Below are 22,291 nucleotides of genomic sequence, written 5' to 3'. Positions count from 1 at the left end.
ATCTCTTGGATGTTTGTTCTTTTGTTAGCATCACTAACTATAGCCTTTGCAAAAAAAGATTTGTGAAATTGTACTGTTTATTCACTCTGCATGACGGCTCACTTTCATGTCAACTTTTACAGTCTTCTTTCAGGTTGCTGTGACATGTTCAGGGTCATTACTGCTTTTTCCAGGGTTGTTACCAGGTTACTTTTTTAATGCATGCACCAAGTATTTAGAGTTAAAGACTTGCTTATGTGAGTAATACTTAGTGAAGTTTGTCCCCATTTCCCTCTGTGTAACATGTAAAAGAGCAACCAAGTCTGCATTTCCACTTTTCATAGAAATATAAGTCAGGAATATTAGGCAGACCCTGCTAAGAGGGACATATTTTACAATCCTCACACATCCACAAATATTTGAGAATCCACCTGTTCCTATTTTAGAGCGGTGTATCTCTATGGACATCTCACTGTTTGGGTACAAAAGTTTTGTGGTGCCATTAACGACAAACTCCAACTGGACCACAAAGGTTGTGTTAGCACCACATGCCTACAGTAACCAAGCCGGGCCAGGACACAGCCCCTCTATCATTTCAATGAGAAATGATAGGAATAGGATAGGAAGGGCAGGAAAGTGAGAAAGTGGGACAACAAGCTGCTAATCGGTGGCCACTCAAAGCACATCGCAGCTAAAAGCAAACAGAACATCTTCCAGATCTTATGTGCATGTTGGGAGGGAGGGTCGGTGTTTAGCTTAGCAACGCTGGCATCGTCTTAGAAAGCCGACAAGATGTGAGAGAACCAGCGGGGAGAGAGCAGCAGGCAACAGGCAGGCAGGCGAATTACTCGCACCTCTGTGGCAGAGGTGATGACAACGGTGAACTGAGCTGAGCAGCAACAATGCTGACATCTGTGAGAATGTCTAACCTCAGACTTTTCTTGTTGCCAAGCTAAAATTTCCAGGTACCTGCAGACAGTAATATGCATGAAATTCTTCCCGCTTGCTTCCCAATGCAGCACCAATTTAAACAACTACTCAGCTTTCACGTATCTGCAGACTTCCTTGATTAATTAAGAAGTCAAAAGTGTCTGACTAAGATTCCAGCCCATTTTCATACCGTTCCCAGGTAAGATTAGAGGACCTAATCCGTACCATGCCCTGATGTCCTTTTTTTGTCCCACCTGCTCACTTGAACAAGTGTTTTCAGCCTCTCGCAGGCGACCAAATCACCATTTCAAAATCCGCACGTGACTGTGAAATGTAAAGCACACCACCTGTTTTTGAAGTGGTGACAAAGAAAAAAGGAATGCACTTTCCCATTAAGTAGGGAAACCTGAAGTATTCTTCTCATTGTTAGGCAGCCCACAAAGCCCCCCCACCCCCGCCCCCAACACACACACACAAACACACACACAATTAAGGCTTGTTCCAGAGCTTTCTAATCTGTCACCCTGATGGACAGAAACTTGCATTAAAGTGCACCACTAAACAGTATAGATACTGCTACTCCCCTGTCCCACCTTGTGTGTAGAATACTAACCAGACGGCAACCTCAGGTGGAAATTTCTTTCAGGTAACAGTGAGGAAGCACCAGCACTGACGGCACAGTATAACAGAACAGTATAAATACAACATTTAAATGTTAGGCTAATGAGTCCAGCCGTGGACTCATTGTCCATGTTCCCTTATCAAAGTATTTTCCTGTCCTTGGAACAGCTGCAGATTTGCCCTCTCAGAATTTGTTTTCGGCTTCCTCCCTTGTCCTATAGTACAGTTGCTGACCATTTACTCAGAGAGCGTGCCTGAGTATGGCTCTGCAAAAAGGAAGGGTGCACAGACCAAAATGACAGTGCTTTATACTGGAAAAAAGCATAGTGTTGTCCTCTAAAATGTCATGCTTAACCACTTCAAAGGTGCAAAATAACACAATCTATCATGCAGACAAACTCAAAGATTATGCTTTATAAGAAAAAGGATGAAGTACAAGTGACATGTCTGCCTTTTTTTGACAGAGCAGTCACTGTCAAGTCACAGAATCAGAAGTTATGCACGTTCAACTTGTAGCTGCAGTATTGTTTATCCTGCTGTGCTAAACTACAAACAGAAGAGTGCAATTTTCTGCAGAAAAATTACAGGTTAAATGATGCAGAGTTTTCATTTTCAAATGTTAATGGTGCTCACTTGTATCCCAAAAAACTAGCTAGTGCACATGACTAACCAGTTGGCATCTAAATGCAACATAAATCGTTGTTTGGCAGTGTGCGCTTCACCCAAACTGCACCATGTGTGACTAAACAAAGCGCCAGTAAGTCCCAAAAACTACAAATCTTCAAATGGCCTCTATGCATACTTTTTTACCTTTATATCAACCCTATAGGTAGAAAATTTGAAGCACAGACATTCCAAGACGTTTATGTTCAGGTTTTGATTAGTGAAATTCAACCAATTAAGTCACATGGCTCCGTCTTTTATATACAGTCTACAAGTTCAATTTACTGTCAAAAGGACAACACCAGTTGCAAACTAGCAGCTTCATCTGCAGCCGACTAACAACACAGTTTTCTTCAGCAACTTTGCAACATTATTGGTATCAACAATATCATAAAATTTTTTGAGCATTTACTTTCCCAAATAGCTTATTTACTTTGATATTATGGCACTAAACCCCCAAAATTTTGAAAATGTTTTATTATGGAAAAACTGTGTACATCCTGTCCATTTTAGCCAATTCTTGATTGTTAACACAACCAATAACTGGAATGTGTCTACGTCACATGGTCTGACATAGTTCATTTCATACAGACGCAGTTAGTACGCAGGTGCAAACAAAACCTTTCTTCCTGTGTTGAAACAACACCATGTCTCAAAGACAAAATAAATGAAATCCTTGGAGACGGGCTAATCAAAGTACAAATTACATCATGACCACAGTAATGAGTGCACTGACCTAAAAGACGGCAGCGGACTCAAAACTAAATACTTCCTACTGATTTATCTGCACAGTGATGTGGTGAACAAAGACATGGCCTAACTTTAGCAATGGGGAAAAGGGAGGAGAAAACGGAGGCATCTGGGTCACAAAGACAGGAATGTAGTCACTTTTTAAAAATCCCATCATTTCAAAAAATAAAGAATCGGATAGAGTGCAGTGTGGGTTTCTGCGTGTGGTGTACCTGAAAAGGCGAACAGTCAAAACTGGAGAAATATTTGAGATGTTTAACAGTGCAAGACTGCACATTAACAAGGCCACCCTTTCACTGTGCTGCCTGATAAAAGGGAGTCTTGTTGGAGATAAGCCCAAAGCTAATTCTATATTACTTTTGAAGCACTCACATTAAAGATGAAATGATCAAAGCCTTGTAAACCTATCTCACAATGAGCTGATGGAATATTACCCTAAGGATAACAGGAAAAAACAGGCCCGTGTCTTTTGCATTGACAACTGAAAAACTGATTTTGAACTGTCCCCGCGTGGTTTCCAGACTTTTTATGTTGTGATTTAGAGTTTATCTCAAACTGGAAGCAGTAAAAATGTGACGCTGTCGGTGCTTTTGTGTGCTTCAAAGAATAAAAGACAAAAATTTAAGCTGCATGCAACAGGTTTAAGAGGTGCACAGTCCTTGCCGGTCAGCTTGTAATGTATGGCCAAGGTTGCAAAAGTTGGTATCCAGCTTTGAGTAGCTGAAGAAGGAAACAGAAAAGTCATAGTTTATCCCTTTGAAGGCAACCGAGCAACTGTCTGGCACAGACAGGCAAATAATGAATTTTCATGGGAGAGAAATCAAAGCAAATCCAGAAGTCTGCTAACGATGACGCATTTCATACCAGCCAAAATGTCCATTGTGTACCTGCTGCTTTTTGCATTAACTCTCAAAAGCTGAAATATCCTCTTTTTTCCAGATGTTCCTCTGTGTTACTCCTCCTCGACTTGTCTCAGATGAGCTGGAGATGTTAGACTCGGCTGCCAAAGTAAAAGCAGATAAAGGCAGCTGCCACTGCACTTCCAGCCAACGTCTTTGCTTAAAAAACATATATGCCCACTGACATGGGCCAAGTCAGCGTTGACCCTTACAGAGAATAACACACAAGGAGACAGAAACCACAACTCATTCCTCCATTAGTGGGTTTCCCTTGTTTTCAAAATGCTTCCTTTTACTGAGACTACACTTCCTGGTCTGAAAGTTCAGGACACAAGAGGAGTGTTTATGGCATTATACTGTCACCAATTCTTTATGAAATCCTTCAATAGCAACAGAACTGAAGTTCTAATGCTGGCAACTGAGTCCCATAAGCAAACCAAACTTCAGTGGTCATTACGACCCAAATGTAACTTTTTTAATATTCTATCCCATTTTTCTGTGAACAGAACACAGAAAAACTTGTCTCAGATGAGCTGGAGATGTTAGACTCGGCTGCCAAAGTAAAAGCAGATAAAGGCAGCTGCCACTGCACTTCCAGCCAACGTCTTTGCTCAAAAAACATATACATATTTTCTGTGAACAGAACACAGAAAAATAGCTTAATATAACAAGCACTTACTAGTAAGTCTGTAAGCACCGAAAACATGGAGAAAATTTATTTATTCTCATATTTTATTTACCTTTCCAGATCAGCAAACTGCAGAAAGTGACAAAAATTTCAGTTTCTCTGATGTCAATTTAGGCTGCCTCCAAAAGTGAGTCAACTCCATATACCCCGTGTTAAACATGTTAATAGCTTTAGAGCAGACTAAACACATGCAGAGCTTGCTAGCAAAAAATCTTTTGGACTCTGTGGCTAATCTACCTCTTATTAAATATAACAAATCAAAAGGCTGTATTTTATTGTTGGTGATAGGTGTGAAAGCACTGCTCCAGGTGTCCTGGTGACTTAGTATAGATAGCAGGAGGAGCAGAAGCCTGGATGTAAATAAGGAGACAGCAGCCTATGATGCACTGCAATCTCGGTCCCACAGTCTGTGCACATCTGTTCCATAATCCATCTGCTCTTGGTTACTTTAGTTGGTTAAGTTGAACCAATGTAAGCCTCCCTAAAATCCCACAAACCCCTTTATTCATGAGCGATTCTTGCCAGCTCTCTATCTACTCTGACAGCTTCAGTGACTCTACAGAAACCCGAAGGTTGCAGGTATCCGCTGCCTTCTCGCACCAGTAGTTTTGCACACTATCAAGCCACAATTATACACGGTGCTTCCACTTAAAATTCGGTGCAACAAGCACCAGGGTGTTTCAAAATAACCGCAGAAACCTTTTTTGGTTTTGTGCACTTCAAGCATGTCGTTTTTGATTTATTATTCCGCCGGCTCTACTGCAAGTCATGGGGCGTGCTCTATGCTGACACACTGGAAGCAGTTCACACAGCCTCATAAAAAAAAGAAAAGAAAAGAAAAATCCTAGATCAATTAAAACTTCTCTCCCTCAGGACCATCCATTCCTACAAGTCCTTCCCTCCTTCCAAACAGGAGGTAACCAGGACGACAGCTGCACACATCAGCTTCTCCTTAAAAAGTCTTTAATTGTCGCCTGGAGGTAGACATGTTGCTGCGATCACCAACATGATGCGACAGAGAGGGTTCAGGGTTCATTTTTATAGGCGCTCTTCCCCACAGGCAAAAGAGTGTTATTTTTAAAGTTTTTATTTATTTGTGGTGGATAACTTCCAGGATCAGGTTTGTGTCACAATCTGAAGATAACAAGTACATATTTAATTACTCAGATTGTCAGCAATGTTTTGGAGGGTTTTTTTTTGTATATAAAAAGAGTTCAAGTTAGAGAATCATTTTAGCACTGCATTTAGTTCCCGTTCATGTGTGAATACAGTATACACACTGCCGGACTTAAATGAATTATTGTGAGGACAAATAAAAATGGCATTTTCAGTGTATTCAAAAAGGTGAATGCTCATGTCAGTACACCTGAGTTGCAGTAGTTCCCACATGTTTCCTCTGAAACACTATAGAATTCCCAAACTGGCAGTGAGTCATCACAGGGACGGTATTGTACTTAAAAGGGGATAAAAGCCTAGCACACCCAATTTTAATGTATGTATGCATGGTAATGTATTCCTCCTGATCCCACCTGATACCAAGAAAAATCAGAGGTGCACCATAGTAAAACTGGATATGAGAACAACGAATGCTCTTTTGGCTCGTCCCATTACACTGGAAGGATATGCTTAACCACCTTTAGTCTCCAGCAAAAGCTTCACTTAAACTGCATCCACATCATGTAGTTTAACTCTTGTTAAAAGCCACCAAGTGAGAAAAAAAGATATACTTGGAATTACAAGATCAGTACTTTCTAACTCACAATACAGGTGAAAAGAACTACACAGTCGCTAGCTTCACCTCCACTGACTGTCCCCTCTGTTTTTATAGGGTTGGTGTCATTGGAGCATTTTAATTGCACTATCTGGGAAATTTTATGACCCGCTATGAGGTTTAAAACTGTCCAAACTGTCCATCTGTGCTTCGGTTTTACTGAGTGAAATTCTACTATTTTGTGGTGGTGGCTATGTCCATCTTTTAGCTACAGTATATGGGTTTACCCCAATTTACCCCAATTTTTATATATTAGCAGGTCAACATTTGCTTATTAGCACAACATGCTAATAAGCAATAATAATAAGCACAGTCCATTCACAACGTGTTTGAGACCCTTGAGACCAGTTGTCTTCCTAACATTAACATATTTAATGTATTGTTAATGCTGCCCTCTGGCATATTTCAGTTAGACCAAAGTAGTAGAGAGACTGACAGACAAGCACAATGATCCACAGAACGATGTTGCTATCATATATTTTTCGAGCACCAGTCACAAACAGTATTATCAAACTGATGCCAGGCGATTCAGTACATTAGACAAACACAGTCAGTGTCACCTGACTCTTGACCCATCTGACCGGCATTGTGTTTGTGCCAGATAAAATTTGCAAAAACATACTTGAATTCATGTGGCCTAGTAATACGCATCCACACACACACACACACACACACACACACACACACACACACACACACACACACACACACACACACACACACACACACACACACACATAAAAGCCCCAGTTAAAGAAAACAGGATTACTGAACAATCAGGCCAAGAAGCCTTTTCATCTGAGAGGAGCAGAATCAATAAGCAAGGCTTTCTATGAGAGTCAACAAGTCCAGACATGGGCCAAACTCAATCACTGTAAGAGCTGTTTTCACAAAACCACTTCGTGTTCATCGTGTTTCACAGAGGTGAAGTTTGAGTGGGAGAATGTCCGCACTTTCAAAAAGCACAGATTACAGCATTTATTCAGAGTAAATTAAGCTTGGTGTGGAGTTTAGTCTAGTACTCCTGGCACCACCGCAGTGCCTTTTCTCTGAATCACGTGTTGCCCTGTGACTTAAGCCTGAGAGCCTTTCCATGGCTTCAGTGTAAAGTGAAACAAGCAGACAGCAAACAGATTGCTTCTACCATAGCACAACATGCAGGAAGAGAGAGCTTGTGGCCTCTGCTTGTTTCGCATTTTGCAATGATGCAAAACCACTGGAGCAGTGAACAGTTCTGATTCAGGCATTTGCAAATAGCTGCAACAGATTGATGGGACATAACTGTAGAAAGAGAAAGCTTTCCCCCTTTTTTATAACTTCTATTAAATATGTTTAAGTTCACTTTGTAAAGTTCATCCATCCATTTTTTTCCACTTTTCCAATTCGGGGTCATGGCGCAGGCTGGAGCCATTCCCAGCTGCCATAGGGCAAGAGGTGGGGTTCACCTTGAACAGGTGTGTTGCAGGGATAACGAACTTAATAATGAACTTACTGATTCAGAACAGCTCAATTTATCATTAATACACTGTCTCTGCCTACACTGAAAATCCTTTTCAGCTATTAAAAATGCAGCATGTGGGATTTAGTGGTATCTTGTGGTGAGGTTGCATACTGCAACCAACTTAATACCTCTCACCTCATCATGTCCTTGCAAAATGAGAACCTACAGTAGTACCCTCACACAAATTCAAAAACAACCCTCTCAAGAAGGTATATGGTTTGTCCAATCTGGTCTACTGTAGAAACAATACTGGTGTGGCATGGCAGACTCGTTGGAAGAATACCCTCTGAAACAGAGTTGCAGAGTTTATTTTTATTTTACAGAAACATTTTTTAACCAATACATGGCAGAAGGTGAAGTCAGGCTGAAAAACTCCTACAAGAAGCTGTTAAAATATTTCAGTTTATAAGGGTTGAGAATAAAACCCTCATCTCTATGTTCAATTAAAATGTTAAAAAAAATTCATAATAATTAATCATTCTTAATAATTTATGAAATTGACCTCGTTCTAGCTTTCTTTGTTTTATGTTGTATATGTACTGTTACGCTGCTTGGCCAAAGTCTCAAATAATGAAGTCACTGTATGTAGAAGTTTTGGGTTTTTTTTGGGTGGGGTGGGGGGCTCTTGGCCTGAGCATATTGTGATAAAGTGCATTATTTTCTGTAATGTACTGATAAACATTAGACTTTCATATATTTTAGATTCATTACACACAACTGAAGTAGTTCAAGCCTTTTATTGTTTTAACATTGATGATTTTGGCATACAGCTCATGAAAACCCAAAAATTCATCAGCTACCTCACAGTAGTAGCGAGGTCTCATTGGCTGTATCCCAATACAGCCAATGGCTATATCCCAATACAGCCAATGGCTGCAGCCTTAAAGGCTGCATTTTAAGGCCGATTACGTCATAGCGACGCGACGAAGGCTGTCCCAATTCAAAGGCTGCTCGACGGCGGATGAGGGGCGCCCAAAGAGTAAACTTTAAGGAAGTACTTAATATTATGTCACTTATTTATGTGCAAATGTTTACTAACGAAGAACATTAAAACATTACTGTTGGCCACATGTCGGCAAAGTTATGTGACATTAGTGAACGAACTTGGTTTTAAAGCCTTTAAAATATACGCCGTTCAATAGCTGACCTTAATCTTACAGAGAATGATCAAAGCTCATGTAGCAACAAACAAACAAATGAACAAAAGATTTTCTCCTTCATTTCTGTCAAACAAAGCTGTATGAAACGTTTCCAGCTGTTAGTATCATGGTTGCTAGGCAACCTGGGCAGCGCGACGGAGGCTAGACTGTCCCATTTCACAAGCCTCTCTCACTTCCGGCCTTAGCGGTCTTTGAGTACGCGGCCCTTGTGGACCGTTAAGGCTGCGTACTTTAAGGCTGCAGACCCTGAATTGGGATACAGCCCTTGTCTCTCGCTGTTAATGTTTTTGTCTCACTAGTTTTCTCGCTTTCAATTAACCTCACCTGCAGTGTAATCTACTGGATGCTGGCTGCACCTACTAACATTCACCAAGCCTGCTTGGAAACTCCTGGAAAAACGCTACTACTCATGGGACTCACCTGCGTGCTGTCACTCCTGGATTCCTGTAATCACCAGGTTGGGAAATCTGGAACCTTTCATGCATCCCACCATTCAGATAGATGCTCACTCTATCCCTAACCCCCACGTGCAAGTAAGCCTAAACCGATTAAATTCATACTCACCTCCAGCCACCTGTGCAGCTCTGGATCTAACCACCCTCTCCTATATTTCAGTGCCTCCACGTCAGAGAACCGTGCTGCGTTTCTCTCGTCGCCCTTTGTACATATTCCCGTAAAACATCAGCTTTTTTTGTTCATTTAGTCTGTCAGTCACACACTCCTATGACATAATGGAGATGAGCATACAAGGTTTCCCAATATCAGTTTTTGTTTCGCACTGAGTAACAATCAAGGGAAAACGACCCTGATTTTTACAGCATTGTACTTTTAACATAGACTTTAAATCACTGAGGTAGAGGCACACGTTCTTCTTCACGTCATACAAGTTCATGAATGTATTTGAGAGATGGTCAGCAATGCTGGAAGTATCACAGCACAAACTTTCCAAGCTGTTTTGATGCACTGAATGAGGCAGCGCGAACTGCTGCAAATCAACAAGGAAATCTCCCTGCAAGGTTGGATATAAGAATCCCTGAAAACCAAAATAAAAACAAGGAATAACAATGAAATGCTATCCCTCGGGGTTTTGAGCGTCACTTTGTTTGCTTTACGCTCTATTCTGAGTGTGCGTGGTGCAATCCGAACCCTCTGCGGCCGTCAGAGTATCTATAGATCAGCGAGGCGGGTTTACACTCAGACTTAGCTGTAAACAAGGCCCATCCAGAGACCATGGCTGACCCAGCACCGCACATCCCCAAATATCTGATTCATCCCTTCAAAAGGCCAAGAGCAAACTTCTCAGCAGCTGCATGCTGAATCCCCAATAAATCCACCAGACCAAAAGCTTTGAATCGTGCTATGAAAACGACGATGCAGGTGGCTGGAGTGGAGTTTAGTGCAATACATACTTTCCAGACAAGCCAAACAAAACAAACACACACACACACTTCTCTCCTTCCTCTTTCCCTTGCTTCTCAAAGGCGATTTGCAGGGAGGAAGAAAGCACTCGGAAGCGGCGGCCTTTTGTTCTTGGATACTTTTGCATGAGGGAGGAGAGTGTGTTTTGTTTATGGGACAACACAGTGTTGCCATTAAGGCTTTAATCAGAACTGTTTTCTGCAGTCAGCCTGGAATGACACCCCTCTTTCTCCGATTTGGTTCCCACCGGAGGAGCAAACAGGAGGAGGAAGAAAGGAGCGGGGAATGTGGGAATGTCTCTACATCGTCGCCACGGCGGGCAGCTCCTAAACATGGCTTTAAATTAGGGGAAAAGAAAACACAAGCTAAAAAAAGGCAGGCGCTTAACTATACTCCTGCCTGCTAATTTGTCACCACTTGAAAAACGGGGGAAAAAATAGCAACAGTTTTAAATCACACTATTTTAAAGTCAGGGTATGCCAGCCAGTGTGTATGGTAGAATGCTTAAACACAAGGGAGATTTAGGTCACCTCCGTCAAAGTTACACATACATCTGAACCACTGTCAGTGGACTCTATGGAGTTCTGGCTGCGTTCATATTAGAGAGAAGCAGAAATGGAGAACACTCAGTGTCTGGTTCTGGTTGGCTGGCTGGGATCTGACTAGTGACAGCTGGGGCTTGAAAGCCTTACATCCAAAGCCAGGGCTCGATGCCACTTGCTACATAGCAGCGCTGAGCTAAGCCCACCCCCTCCTGTCCAAGCCCTCACTCAAAAAGATCACTGTACTGGACAAAACATCAGGCTCCTGCCAAATAAAGGATCATCTCTTTAAAGTCAGAGAGCGGGAGGGGTGCTGGAGGCAAGACAAAATGGCAGTACGGTCGATCTGTCTGCTGCCACGTCTGAGACGAGGAAGGGGGTCACGGAGGGAGGAGTTTCTCAGACCATTAAACAAACAAACAAACAAAAATAAGCTAAATTCAACACCACCTGTGTGTCAGTGTGCGCAATCCATACCTTGTCGGGCAGTGGCAGACAGTGATGTACCCTGTGCTCCAGTTTGACGATGGTGATGAAGTCACTCTCTTGTCGTTCATCCTCACTTGTGTTGCAAAGAGACAGAGGATGATACTGCAAAAAAAAGGAGAGAGAGCAAGGGGTTAGCAATATTTTTTCTTGCTACAATGCACACTCCAGAAGCACGAGCACAAAGTACACAAACAATGAATCTGGGAATGATGTACGGCTTACTGAACTTTCTTTAGAAATGATGTAAATGAGGCAAAATTACTCAATCACACTGAGTGCATGCAGAAGCAGTAGAGACAATTTAAGGCATTAACTATTACAGAATCACCAAAGCTTTCTGATATATTCAAGTGTAGTTTGGTGGGGGTTTTGCCATTACAAGGGACTACTTAAATTTAGATTTCATTTTTTTAAATGAAATAGTAGATAAATAACTCAGTGTTATCATATCTACATTTTTCCATATCTACCCAAAAGACAACCTAAAGTGTGTGACCTCAAACCAAAAGCAAAATAGAAAAAGAAATGTTCACAAAGATGCTTTAAAAGACAGTCTGCACAAAAATGCTAAAGCTCTTTTTCACACCACTAGAGAACAACAATTGCAATTTATGGAAGCCTTTATGTGTTAAATTAAATGGTTTCTTCCTAAACCATACCCAGGCTGACATCAAGAGGAAAACTTTGGCACCCTACGAAATCAATGACATGGATGGCAGTATTCACTCCCACTTAAAGCCTTGAGGACTGAAAGAATGAGAGATAGTCAATCTTTAGTGGAACATTTGATCCCTTCTGAAAGGAAGGAAATTCTGAGCTGCTGAAAGGCTGCATTTAAGAGCTCAAGGGATCGCAGCAGTGCTTGCAAGTCACAGACATGCTGTCACGGGCACAGGGAGTTGCACGGCAGTCGGGAAAACAGCATCGCTAATTTGCCTGGATGACATGAATGATAACACCTCAGGTACAGGTCCTTAAAGTTCACAGATCACTCTGCAGCACCCGGTCCCTGGGGTTCCTCCCTAGCCCTGTCTTGGCCTGTCCTTTCCTAGCCCTGCTATGAGCTCGTCCCAGCCTGGTTCTGCCACGGAGGGCCTCTTCATGTGGCTGTGGGCTGAGGTAATGGGGCTCCCCCTCATCTCACCCAGCGGAAATCCCTAAATTAAAAAGACCCAAGGGTGACATCAACAGCTGGCGTAATGACGTAATGTCCCGCAAAGGGCTGTTGCATGTCTGTCAGAGGGTGAAACAGAGAAACAGAGAGAGACGAGAAGAAAGCAAGCAGACTTGGGGAATCAGGGTGGGATAAAAGAAAAACACAGGGGGTGGACCTTCATCACAGCGGCTGTTCAACGCAATGGATTAAAATGAAATAACGCAGAATGTTATCGAGATATCGGCTGTGATCATTGGCATAAGAAACACCAGTATTGATGCTAAATGTCTGCCTAAGATGCAAACAACATGACAGAAGAAGTGCATTAACATAGTCACTGTCCACTGTTTTAAGGGGTCCGGTTCCAGATGTAAATTTCCAATTCATTTTCTCTTCTGATGATTCACAAAATCCTTGGGTCAAGAGTTTTAAGCCAAGCCAACCAGCTATGAGGTGAATCATAAAAAGATTCAAAGATTTTGATCTGGATAAAAAAGAATAAAGGGAAATAAAACAAAAAGACTAAGGTACAAGACTGTGTGCATAACGACTGTAATTTTAACAGAGAAGGAACTACTCATCCCATAATGCACTGCAAATCCCAGATTCCACAATGAACAACGTCCAGCCTTCTTGAATGTAATCCTTTTCATTATTGTGTTGTATAATAATAGATTTTAGATTTTTAGATTAGATTTTTTAGATTTGTGTGTGTGTGTGTGTGTGAGTAGTAAAGTTTTGCACTCTCTTTCTTCTTTTCCACCTGCCTGTTTTCACTCTCTCTGTGTTTATACTGCACTTTGCATTTAATCATTAATTACTATTATTCTCTGGCTCTCTTCCACATTTGTCCTATTCCCTCCTAGGATTGTTATGTTATGTCTCATAACCTAAAATCCTATGGAGACTATGAATGGGATGTTGAATGTTCTTTAAGAGCCATTCCTGAATACTACTCAAAGAAATGACAAGAAAGATTGTCTAAGACCGTTCAGGCTGTGTTGGGGAATAAAAGTGGTCATACCAAATACTGACTTTCAAGCTCATCTGTTCGTTCATATACTCTATTTCCATGAATGTGTTGTTTCACATGTTTTGCTGCAGCTACTTTCCATTTTCCTAGTCAAATATAAAGACTAATTAGCACTTCAGCGGCAACCAAAACAGTATACATTTTTGTGTGGTGGTACTCAACATCCACTTTTAAATGCACTGAAATGAAAGCGTCTAGAAGATGACAGGTGTGCTTGACCTCACAAACAGAACCTGTTGTGAATTCTCAGACCCTTGCATGCTTCCTTAATGGCAGCCACTGCTCAACAGAAAGGCAGGCAACAAGACAGCATGGACTCTTGGCCAGCCTTGCATGCAGGGCTGCCAGCTGCCTCTACCAGTCTGCATTTACTAGGCCCAAATTAGAGGCCTACAGTTGAACTTGGCCTTTAACAAAGAAAAAGAAAGAAAATAAAAAACAAAAATCCTTTAATGACACTACTTCACAGATGCCATGACCTCTGCTCATTTTTGCTAACGGCTGCTTGGAAATGACGAGAAGAGCTGCATTCAGAGTCTGATTTTACAGTAAAATTACAACACTCATTTGTATCTTAAGGCTTATATGATCGTGTCTGGCTCTTGCCATGACATTAAACATGTTGATGCATGGGAGTGTACAATCGTAACTACTAAAGCAGATAATAATCCCAAAGCTGAGCCAAGCAGGCTCATAAGGAGTGGCTGCTTTTAGTTTCCTCTTTCTGATGCTCTGAGGGCAACCACCTCGATGGTCACAGTGTCTATGATTTGCATAGTCGGCAAGACTAAGCATTATCTTCTATTTTAGATATGCCCACACAACTTATGATCGGATGGCTGTGAACGCTCCCTGTGCCACCATTGGTACCATTTACCACTTCGAAACACTCCGCTGTTGGACTATAAACAGCAACCAAGACAGACTGAAACGTCTTCATTTGGTTTTTGTATGGCCCTGAGAAAAAGGGGCCTGGGAAACCAAATCACTGAGCCTCTATTTCACAGGCACTAGAAACCACAGGGCACACAAACAGTTCCCCACAGACTGTTAACAATGCTCACTCCTCCATTCCTCCTCCTCCTCCTCATCTGTCTAGATCTGTTGCAAAACTGACGAGGACATGTCCCTCGGTTCCTTTGTAGCCACGATTAAAGGCATTCCTTTCCAGCTCAATCAAAGACTACCCCCAAAATATTCCCAGGCATGAATTTAACAGCCTCAAAAACAAATACATGGAAAGAAAAAGGGGAAAATAAATAGTAGCTACAGTGAGAAGTCAATAATATTTTTCCCCCTCACTTAGCCCTGCGGATCTTCTTTTTTCATCTGCCAATAACCAGCAAGCGAGCGTTCTAGTTCATCTGCTGCCAGCAGGGAACCGGGCCTATGCAGTTATGTCAGTGTGCGCTAAAAGGGGGAAACAGAAAAGGCTTGCACCTCTTATCAAGCTACCGGTCAATTAACAGCTGTGCAGGTCACAGGGCTTCTGAAAAACTGGTGGCCAATCAAAATACATGCTCGTTTAGTAGGAGGTGAAACAAACACTCCAGTAAGTGCTTTTTCTGTTGTATGACTCGAGACTAGGACTGAGGAAGGTAAAAGGTTTAATCAATTGAACTCTGCCTCAGGGCCTAGTAAGCCTGCCAAGTTAGAGAATATCAAGGAAGAATTCAATCAACTCTGCCACATGCAAACATGCAGATACACACACACCCAGTGGGTGAATACATTTTCAATGCCAGCTGATAGGGTGAGAAAAAAGTCAGCATGTGATCCAGTTTTTTTTTTGTTTTTTTTTTATTGTGACCACAGCTTTTTGTTTCTAAAGTTAACCATGTTCTAAACTGCTGTTCAAAGTGATACTCAATACTTGTTTGCACGACAGGTCTAATTAGACTCGCTTCTCTCGGCAGACAAAGGCAAATGTTTGTTTAAGCAACAGGCAACAGGTGTTGTGGATGCTACGTGACCCATTAAGCTAATTTCCAGCTCCATATTTTTATTCTTGGACTATGCTGAAGTTGCTTTGCTTGATTTACACTTGAAAATAATCCCTCCTATGCTGTGCATATACTGTTCATCCAAGCTCTTAAGTACTCTCCCCTTCATTATAGTTATTATGTAACTAATTATATTAATCATATTCTACAATAACAGGAAAAAAAACAGTGAAAATGAGCATCCAGAACAGTTAGAAGCCCGAGCTACTGTAACAGTGTATATAGAATACTATAAAAGGGAAATATATACAGGTCCTCTTCAGAAGAAAAGGGAGCCTGAGTTGGCACGAAAGACTGAAACATTGACCCTTTGGGAGCACATCAGGTAGCACGTTTGCTTTAATTCTGTGTGTGAGAGCATGGGCAAATGAGTGAGAGCATAGCTATGTATTGTTGCTAGAGGCACCTGAACATGTGCTTGCATGTGAACCTCTGTGTGCAAAAGTTTGTGCCTGTTGATCGACAGTTTTGGTTCTGCAGAGGAGTGAGTAACTCATCTCTGGGTGGAGGAGCGTGTGTCGGAATCTCAGCAATTGCTGTAGGGGTGGGGGCGCTGAAAGTCTAGGTGCTGAGCCTTTTCTCAAATGTCAAATCCTTTCCCTGTATCAATAATCGTAACACACACACTGTGGTCAGTGCCATAGATAACACAGATACACGCTGCTCAATCAGACTTCATGTATCTACACTAATTAGATTTACATGAAAGACTGATATAAGAGCAGTGCCCAGCGCTGAGGGGAGCAGAGCGGTCTTTCTCTGTCAGAGCATCTGGAAAAGTACACCCTGAGGCCCTCGCCTTGTCTCTCTTTGCAAATGCAAACGAACAGACGGTATTACTGCTTTGGTCCTGTCAAAACAAAAGACGTGTCATCTTTCCTCCCGCTTTATTGACAGTGTCAGACCCATATCCAGTAACGGTTACCACAGAGAATGACTTGGGGAAACACGATCCCATAATGAGGCCCAAATAATTACCACCAGCCCCAAATTTCCCGGGCCCTTTCTTTAAGTACGAATACCCCCCCACCCCCAAACTCCCAAACTCCAGGCGCGTCAGGCTGTCTCTCTCTGTTCTATTAAAGGGATTAGACAGAGAAGAAAGAACCTGAAGAGGGAAGAAGAAATGGTTTTAACAAAAAGGACACTGATGAGTGAGCTTTCGGTTCGGCTTGGTAAAATGTCAGCTGAGGGAGTAACTGTTATAAATCATATTTCCACAGATCAGAGTGTTCATGTGGGGCGCTTCACACTTTCCTGCTTTCCTTGTTTCTAATAAAAACACATAGAAGCACAAAAGGGAGCACAAAAGTTCAACCGGGATGAACTTTGCACACCGAGGACCTGGGCTGGGTACAGCTTTACCTGTGCACAAAGGCAGCACATTTTTTTTCATCAAACCTTGTTGAAAATCCTCTATGCCAGAGCTCCGCCCTATCCACATTTACATAATGTTAATCTAACCACACATACAGCTGCTGTTTTTGGTTTGCGTGTGCAGATAAAGTGGACACATGAGTGGTGAGTGGTATGCTGTGGATGTAGATTTCGAAAGAATCTGGCAGTGCGGAGAATTCTAAATAATGTATACTTCCTGGGTAAGGTACATAGAATTCACACTTACCATATGTGCAGGACTGTGCAAGGCTCAAATGTACTCAAATACAGTGCATAGTGTGAAAGCACCCCTCATATTACTAATAGTCTAACAGGCTTTGGATAGAAAGCTATAAGAACACAAAATAGATATACATATATCGTCAGTGGAATTCACTTTCATTTATACAGCAAATCACAAGAGCAGTCACCTCAGCAGTCACCTCAAGGTGCTTTAAATTTTAAGGTAAAGACCCAATAATCAGATGACCCTCTATGAGCAACTTGGCAACAGCGGGAAGGAAAAACACTCCCTTTTAACAGGAAGAAACTTCAGACAGAATCAGGCTCAGGGAGGGGCATCCATCTGCTGCAACTGGTTAGGGATGAGGGAACACTCAGTGCATCATGGGAAGCTCCCAGAAGCCACATAACTGCAACATAACTAAGTTCAGGTTTACCTGATCCTGCCCTAACTAAATCCAAAAGGGAAGTAAACTTAAAAGTAGAGAGAATGTCTGTCTCCCAAAGTTGCCCTTCATTGCTTCTGACCAGGTAAAACCTAAGTTTTTACCTAAGCGTGTCAGTGAGTAGACACGCACTGACACATGCACTGTTGGTACACACCACCAACAACTCAGGTCACTGCATCAGCCTGAGGCCAAAGCTGCGCTTTACATTTCAAAGCTCTGAGTTAAACATAAACACAGCACTTCCCTGTCATAACAAATCTGAGGCTCGGCAACACAGCAGTTTGTTAGTGTTGCAGAGATCCTTCTTCCCTGTAGACACAGCGGCCACATCTACACAGCCTCCAGGCTTCCTGCGGCACATCCCCAGCCTTCAGGACAACTCTCAAGTTCTCTCAGGTTACCCACACCAGTCAGAGAAAACCCACACGCCTCCATATGTCAGTCACTCACATTTGGGAGCTTAAGGTCAGCTATCTGGAAATCAATTAGTTGGGGAGAGTGAGGATGGGAGGCTCCACATTGTGGCAGAAAGAGAGGAATCAGGCAAAAAGGAATGTGAGGCAAAGAATCCACACCATAAGTCCTGTCCAAATAAGGTTAACACTAGCCAAAAGGCAACAACATGTGGTTTGTTTTTCCCGTAACAGAAAGAATTGATTATTGATCATATTGGATAGTGTCAGTGAGTAATATATATGCAAAATATACACGTAAAGGAGGCTGACAAAAAGAGAATATGGTGGAGGCGTAACAGGATGGAAGTGAAGAAAAAGACATATCTTGTATAGCTGAAATAAGTTTTATATTAGATGTATCACCTTAGTGTGTAATATTAGCAATTTGCCTATGCCTGCTTGTTAGCATTAGAATCTGAACACTCAATGGAACTAAAAACATGCAAACTGTGCAAAAAGTATTATTTCAGCCCTTATTAATAATCTATCTTTTGCCAGAGAAACACTACTTGTTTCAGGAGTTTGCAAGTAAAAAGCATCCATGGTCTTAAAGTAATATCAACTTGACTGGAGGATGGCTGTGTACAGAAAGTCTAGAAATCATCTTGTCACCTGACATCTGTACAGTATTACAAGAAAATCTCCGCCAAGGCAGCTCACTCTCTGGGCAGTATTTACTTTTAAGGGAATAGTATTGTGTTTTTCTGTATTCATTTTATTTTCTTTATTCTTTTTAAACATACTTTAAGATTGTAGTGCAGCAAAAACACCTGCAGAATGCAGGCTTTTGTTATTTGCCTTACTGAAACCCATTTTTATTCACTTCACTTATTTTTTTTTATTTATGTGGTTATAGTAACATTGAATGTATAGCATTTATTTCTTTGTTTAGTGAAATTTGTTAAAAAAGCTAATTTAAGCATTTCACCCGAACTAGGCAAGAAACTTTGGCTCATTGCAGGGCCTTAAGGAAAGATAAGGGTCTGAGTGAAGATCAGTTAAAACAGGCTGGCAGAGGATGCGGTTTCAAAATAGAACCAATGCATGAAGCTGAAGCCCTCTCCACAGACAGACAGTCAGGGGCACCATCGCAGAGTTTAACTATAGATCTCTTTAACGAGAGACAGGTGCCCTCTTTACACACTTGCACATAAAATAAAATACAGTAGGCTGAGGGGGTGGTGGTTAATGCCACTCTTTTATTTGGAACACAATCCCATGCTCACCCCCCCCACCCCCCACCCCACCCCACCCGCATCCATGAATCCACCAACCATCATGTGTCTTTTATAGCAATATGCTGTTCTTAAAGAGGGGTCAAACTTTATTATAGCAGGTGAGAGGGAGATATCTTTCTTCTCTCTTGTTGCTCTAGCTTTCAAGCCATTTAAAATGCAGCTCATGGACTGGAAATGTAATGCTACCTTTCCAGTGGTAAGCAATACCACTAGTTTCAAAAAGAAGCATAATTATATTGAAGCCTGTGGGAAAAGCCCAGCTCCCGCTCCTGTAACGACTTCAATAAAGACTTTCCTGATGAGTAGTTGTAAGTACTAACTACTTACATTCAGAGTCCAGCCAGAACCTCATAGATTTGAAACAGAAATTGCACAAATTTCAAAGCAGTTTCTGCAGCATGATGGTTTAACTGCAGAATCCAGACTTTGCTTTTATATTGGAATCTAACCAGAATATAACCAATTGGCAAACAGTTGAGTTGAGTCACCTAATGCAAACAAACATGTCACAGATGAGTTGCGCTTATCAACACAGAATGACTCAGATTAATGGAAACATGTTGTCAGTCTGCCTGCTTTTATAAATTAGATGGAGGTTAGTTGTAAACATTTCCCAATCTGTCTGAGATTGATTACAGTCAGTCTGAGCCACAATTGTTCAGACACAGCTTACCTCCTGCTGTGTGACCACATGACAAACAAAACTGGTCACACAGAGGTTGAGAGTGTTGTACGGTCAATCTCTAGGTGACCAACCAATAAAAGCAGATTACTGCTTTTAAAATGAATTTCTTAGTGAGCACATATAATATATATACTGTCTGTGTGATTATGATTTTTATTTAGCTTATGACTTGACAGCAGGTATGTTCAACCAGCACAAAGAGGAGGAATTAACTAAAACGGTTGCAGAGACATGTTTAAGCACCAGGTTTTGCTTTGTACCGTAAATCCTTTTCCAGAAATGGTCAACCCATCCTCCCAGCTGCGCTGAACAAAATGACAACCAAAAAATGACTTAACCCACTGACTCTACAGATAATTCTTTTAGCATGTGCTCCTGTGTATCTTCACTTGCTGCACACCACAGAGTTTCACGTAGCTGCTTGTTCAGCCTTAAATCTTGTTTTCCTGGAAAGAAGATATCTGCCATAAAACTAAAGCAAGGCAGGCAGATTACTCAACTAGAAAACAACTTCTTCGAGTGGTCTCCCCATGGTCTCCCGCAAATTTTTTAAATAGCTGGAGGTTCCAAACTACATCAAAACACTTTTTCAGATGGATATTTTTGCTGTGCAGCTGTTATTACCTAGTACACTGTCATGGAAGATCTCTAATTTGATCTAGTGGAAAGGAAAAAAGAAAAACAGTGACATATTTTTCTGCATATGTCAATGTCTGCCACCAACCCTTCAGCCCACCCCACACGGGATCCCATAACCACCTGTGGCCAGTGTCGGAGAAATGCCGTCATAAAGGCTTTAAGAGTGGGTAAACACTAACCAGAGGGAGTTTTTGTGTTATTTTTACTCATCGCAAATGTTTATGTAAACATATTGCACGGACAACATGGCTTCATCCTTAGCAACCTTACCAGTAAATAGTCACAAAAACATCAGCACAGAAGCGCTCTGATGTGGCCTGCAGACTGGTTGCAACACACCTTGTAATTGGCAGCATAATTGTTTTCTTTTTTACTGCTATATTTCACTTTTGGCTGCAAGGCAGGCGTTGAAGCCACTTGATTTATGGTCAGGGAATGCGCTGAGAGCTTTTCAAGACAAACCAGTGCAGATGTTTCGGTCAAACATCGGGGAGGCTCGAGCTGCATATCCACCTGAGTCCGTCGGGGGAGTGGGAACAAGTGAGGGCAATCTCCTGCCCTCCTGTGGTTCGTGTCAGACCTTTATTTTTTGTTTTCTTTTTTGTCCTTCCTTCCTTCCGCCCCCCCCCCCCCCTCCTTTCCCAAAAACTTGCCCCTGCTGCTGCTTCTGGGTGCTTCAGTTCCAGCTGGGTTCTGTCTTGTTTTAATGGCCAAATCAAGTGTACAGTTGTGTGTGGAGAAGTATGCATGCTCTATACTGTATGTGTAGGGGCAAGGGGAGGAGGGGTGGGGTAAATCTGCATGGCACATGGCCAGGAGTGCTGAGCTCTCCGTGGAATGCCATGGAAAAATGAGACAGAGGAATGCAGACTCCACTGAGCAGTGTAAACAGGCTGGGCTGAGAGAATGCTGCCCCGCTGCTTTGAAGTCGCTCCATCTCCCTATCACACACACGTACACACACACACAAACACACAAATATATATCCAATACCTATTACTGTGTGATTAACCAGGAGAGCACGATGTTACCTAGCGAGCGGTAGGTTGGACATTGTTTGGGGCCGAGGCACTAACAGGACCTCCAAACACAGCATGTACAGCATGCGTGCATTTAAGATGTCCAGGCCGGAACACACACTCTATTTATTACTCAAACACAGATGCACTCACTTCAGCACATGGGCGAACATACACACCCACGCACATGCCTGCGCGGCCACACACAGCACGTCCCCACAAACATATACAGAAGCTCACACCTGCTCTGGCTCTGCAAGCAGGACACTTCAAGAGGCTTCCGGGACCGCTAACTGCAGTGAATTTTACGAACCATCTATCTCCTCCAACCCTCCCTCCCTGCACTCCCGCTTCAATATGGCCTTTCAACATCTTTGTTGAGCGTGTGGCAGTGATATCAGGCTAAGAATGTTTCCAGTGTAGACAGCAGACACGAAGGCACCGCAGCCTACACCTCAGCGCCTGAGCCAGCCAGCTGAGGAATCCACTCAAGTGGGCAGGTAAACACCGGTGCCCTTTGGAACGCCACTCACTCTTTCTCTCTCAGAGAAGCAGAGCCTGTGCAAGTGCTCTACAAATTCA

The 22,291-nt window shown here is 42.2% G+C and overlaps 1 protein-coding gene across 1 annotated transcript in view; it reads right to left on the bottom strand.

Moving 5' to 3' along the window:
* The window catches only part of rnf43 (ring finger protein 43), a 102,734-nt gene that overhangs the window by 18,509 nt on the left and 61,934 nt on the right, over window positions 1–22,291 (bottom strand). The window contains exon 2 of the mRNA XM_085175813.1: window positions 11,401–11,514. Coding sequence (XP_085031939.1) covers window positions 11,401–11,514 — 114 coding nt within the window. The remainder of the gene's footprint in view (window positions 1–11,400; window positions 11,515–22,291) is intronic.

This window comes from Neolamprologus multifasciatus, chromosome 10 (genome assembly GCF_963576455.1).
Source record: "Neolamprologus multifasciatus chromosome 10, fNeoMul1.2, whole genome shotgun sequence".
NCBI lineage: Eukaryota > Metazoa > Chordata > Actinopteri > Cichliformes > Cichlidae > Neolamprologus > Neolamprologus multifasciatus.
This window is presented reverse-complemented; position numbering and strand designations above follow the sequence as displayed.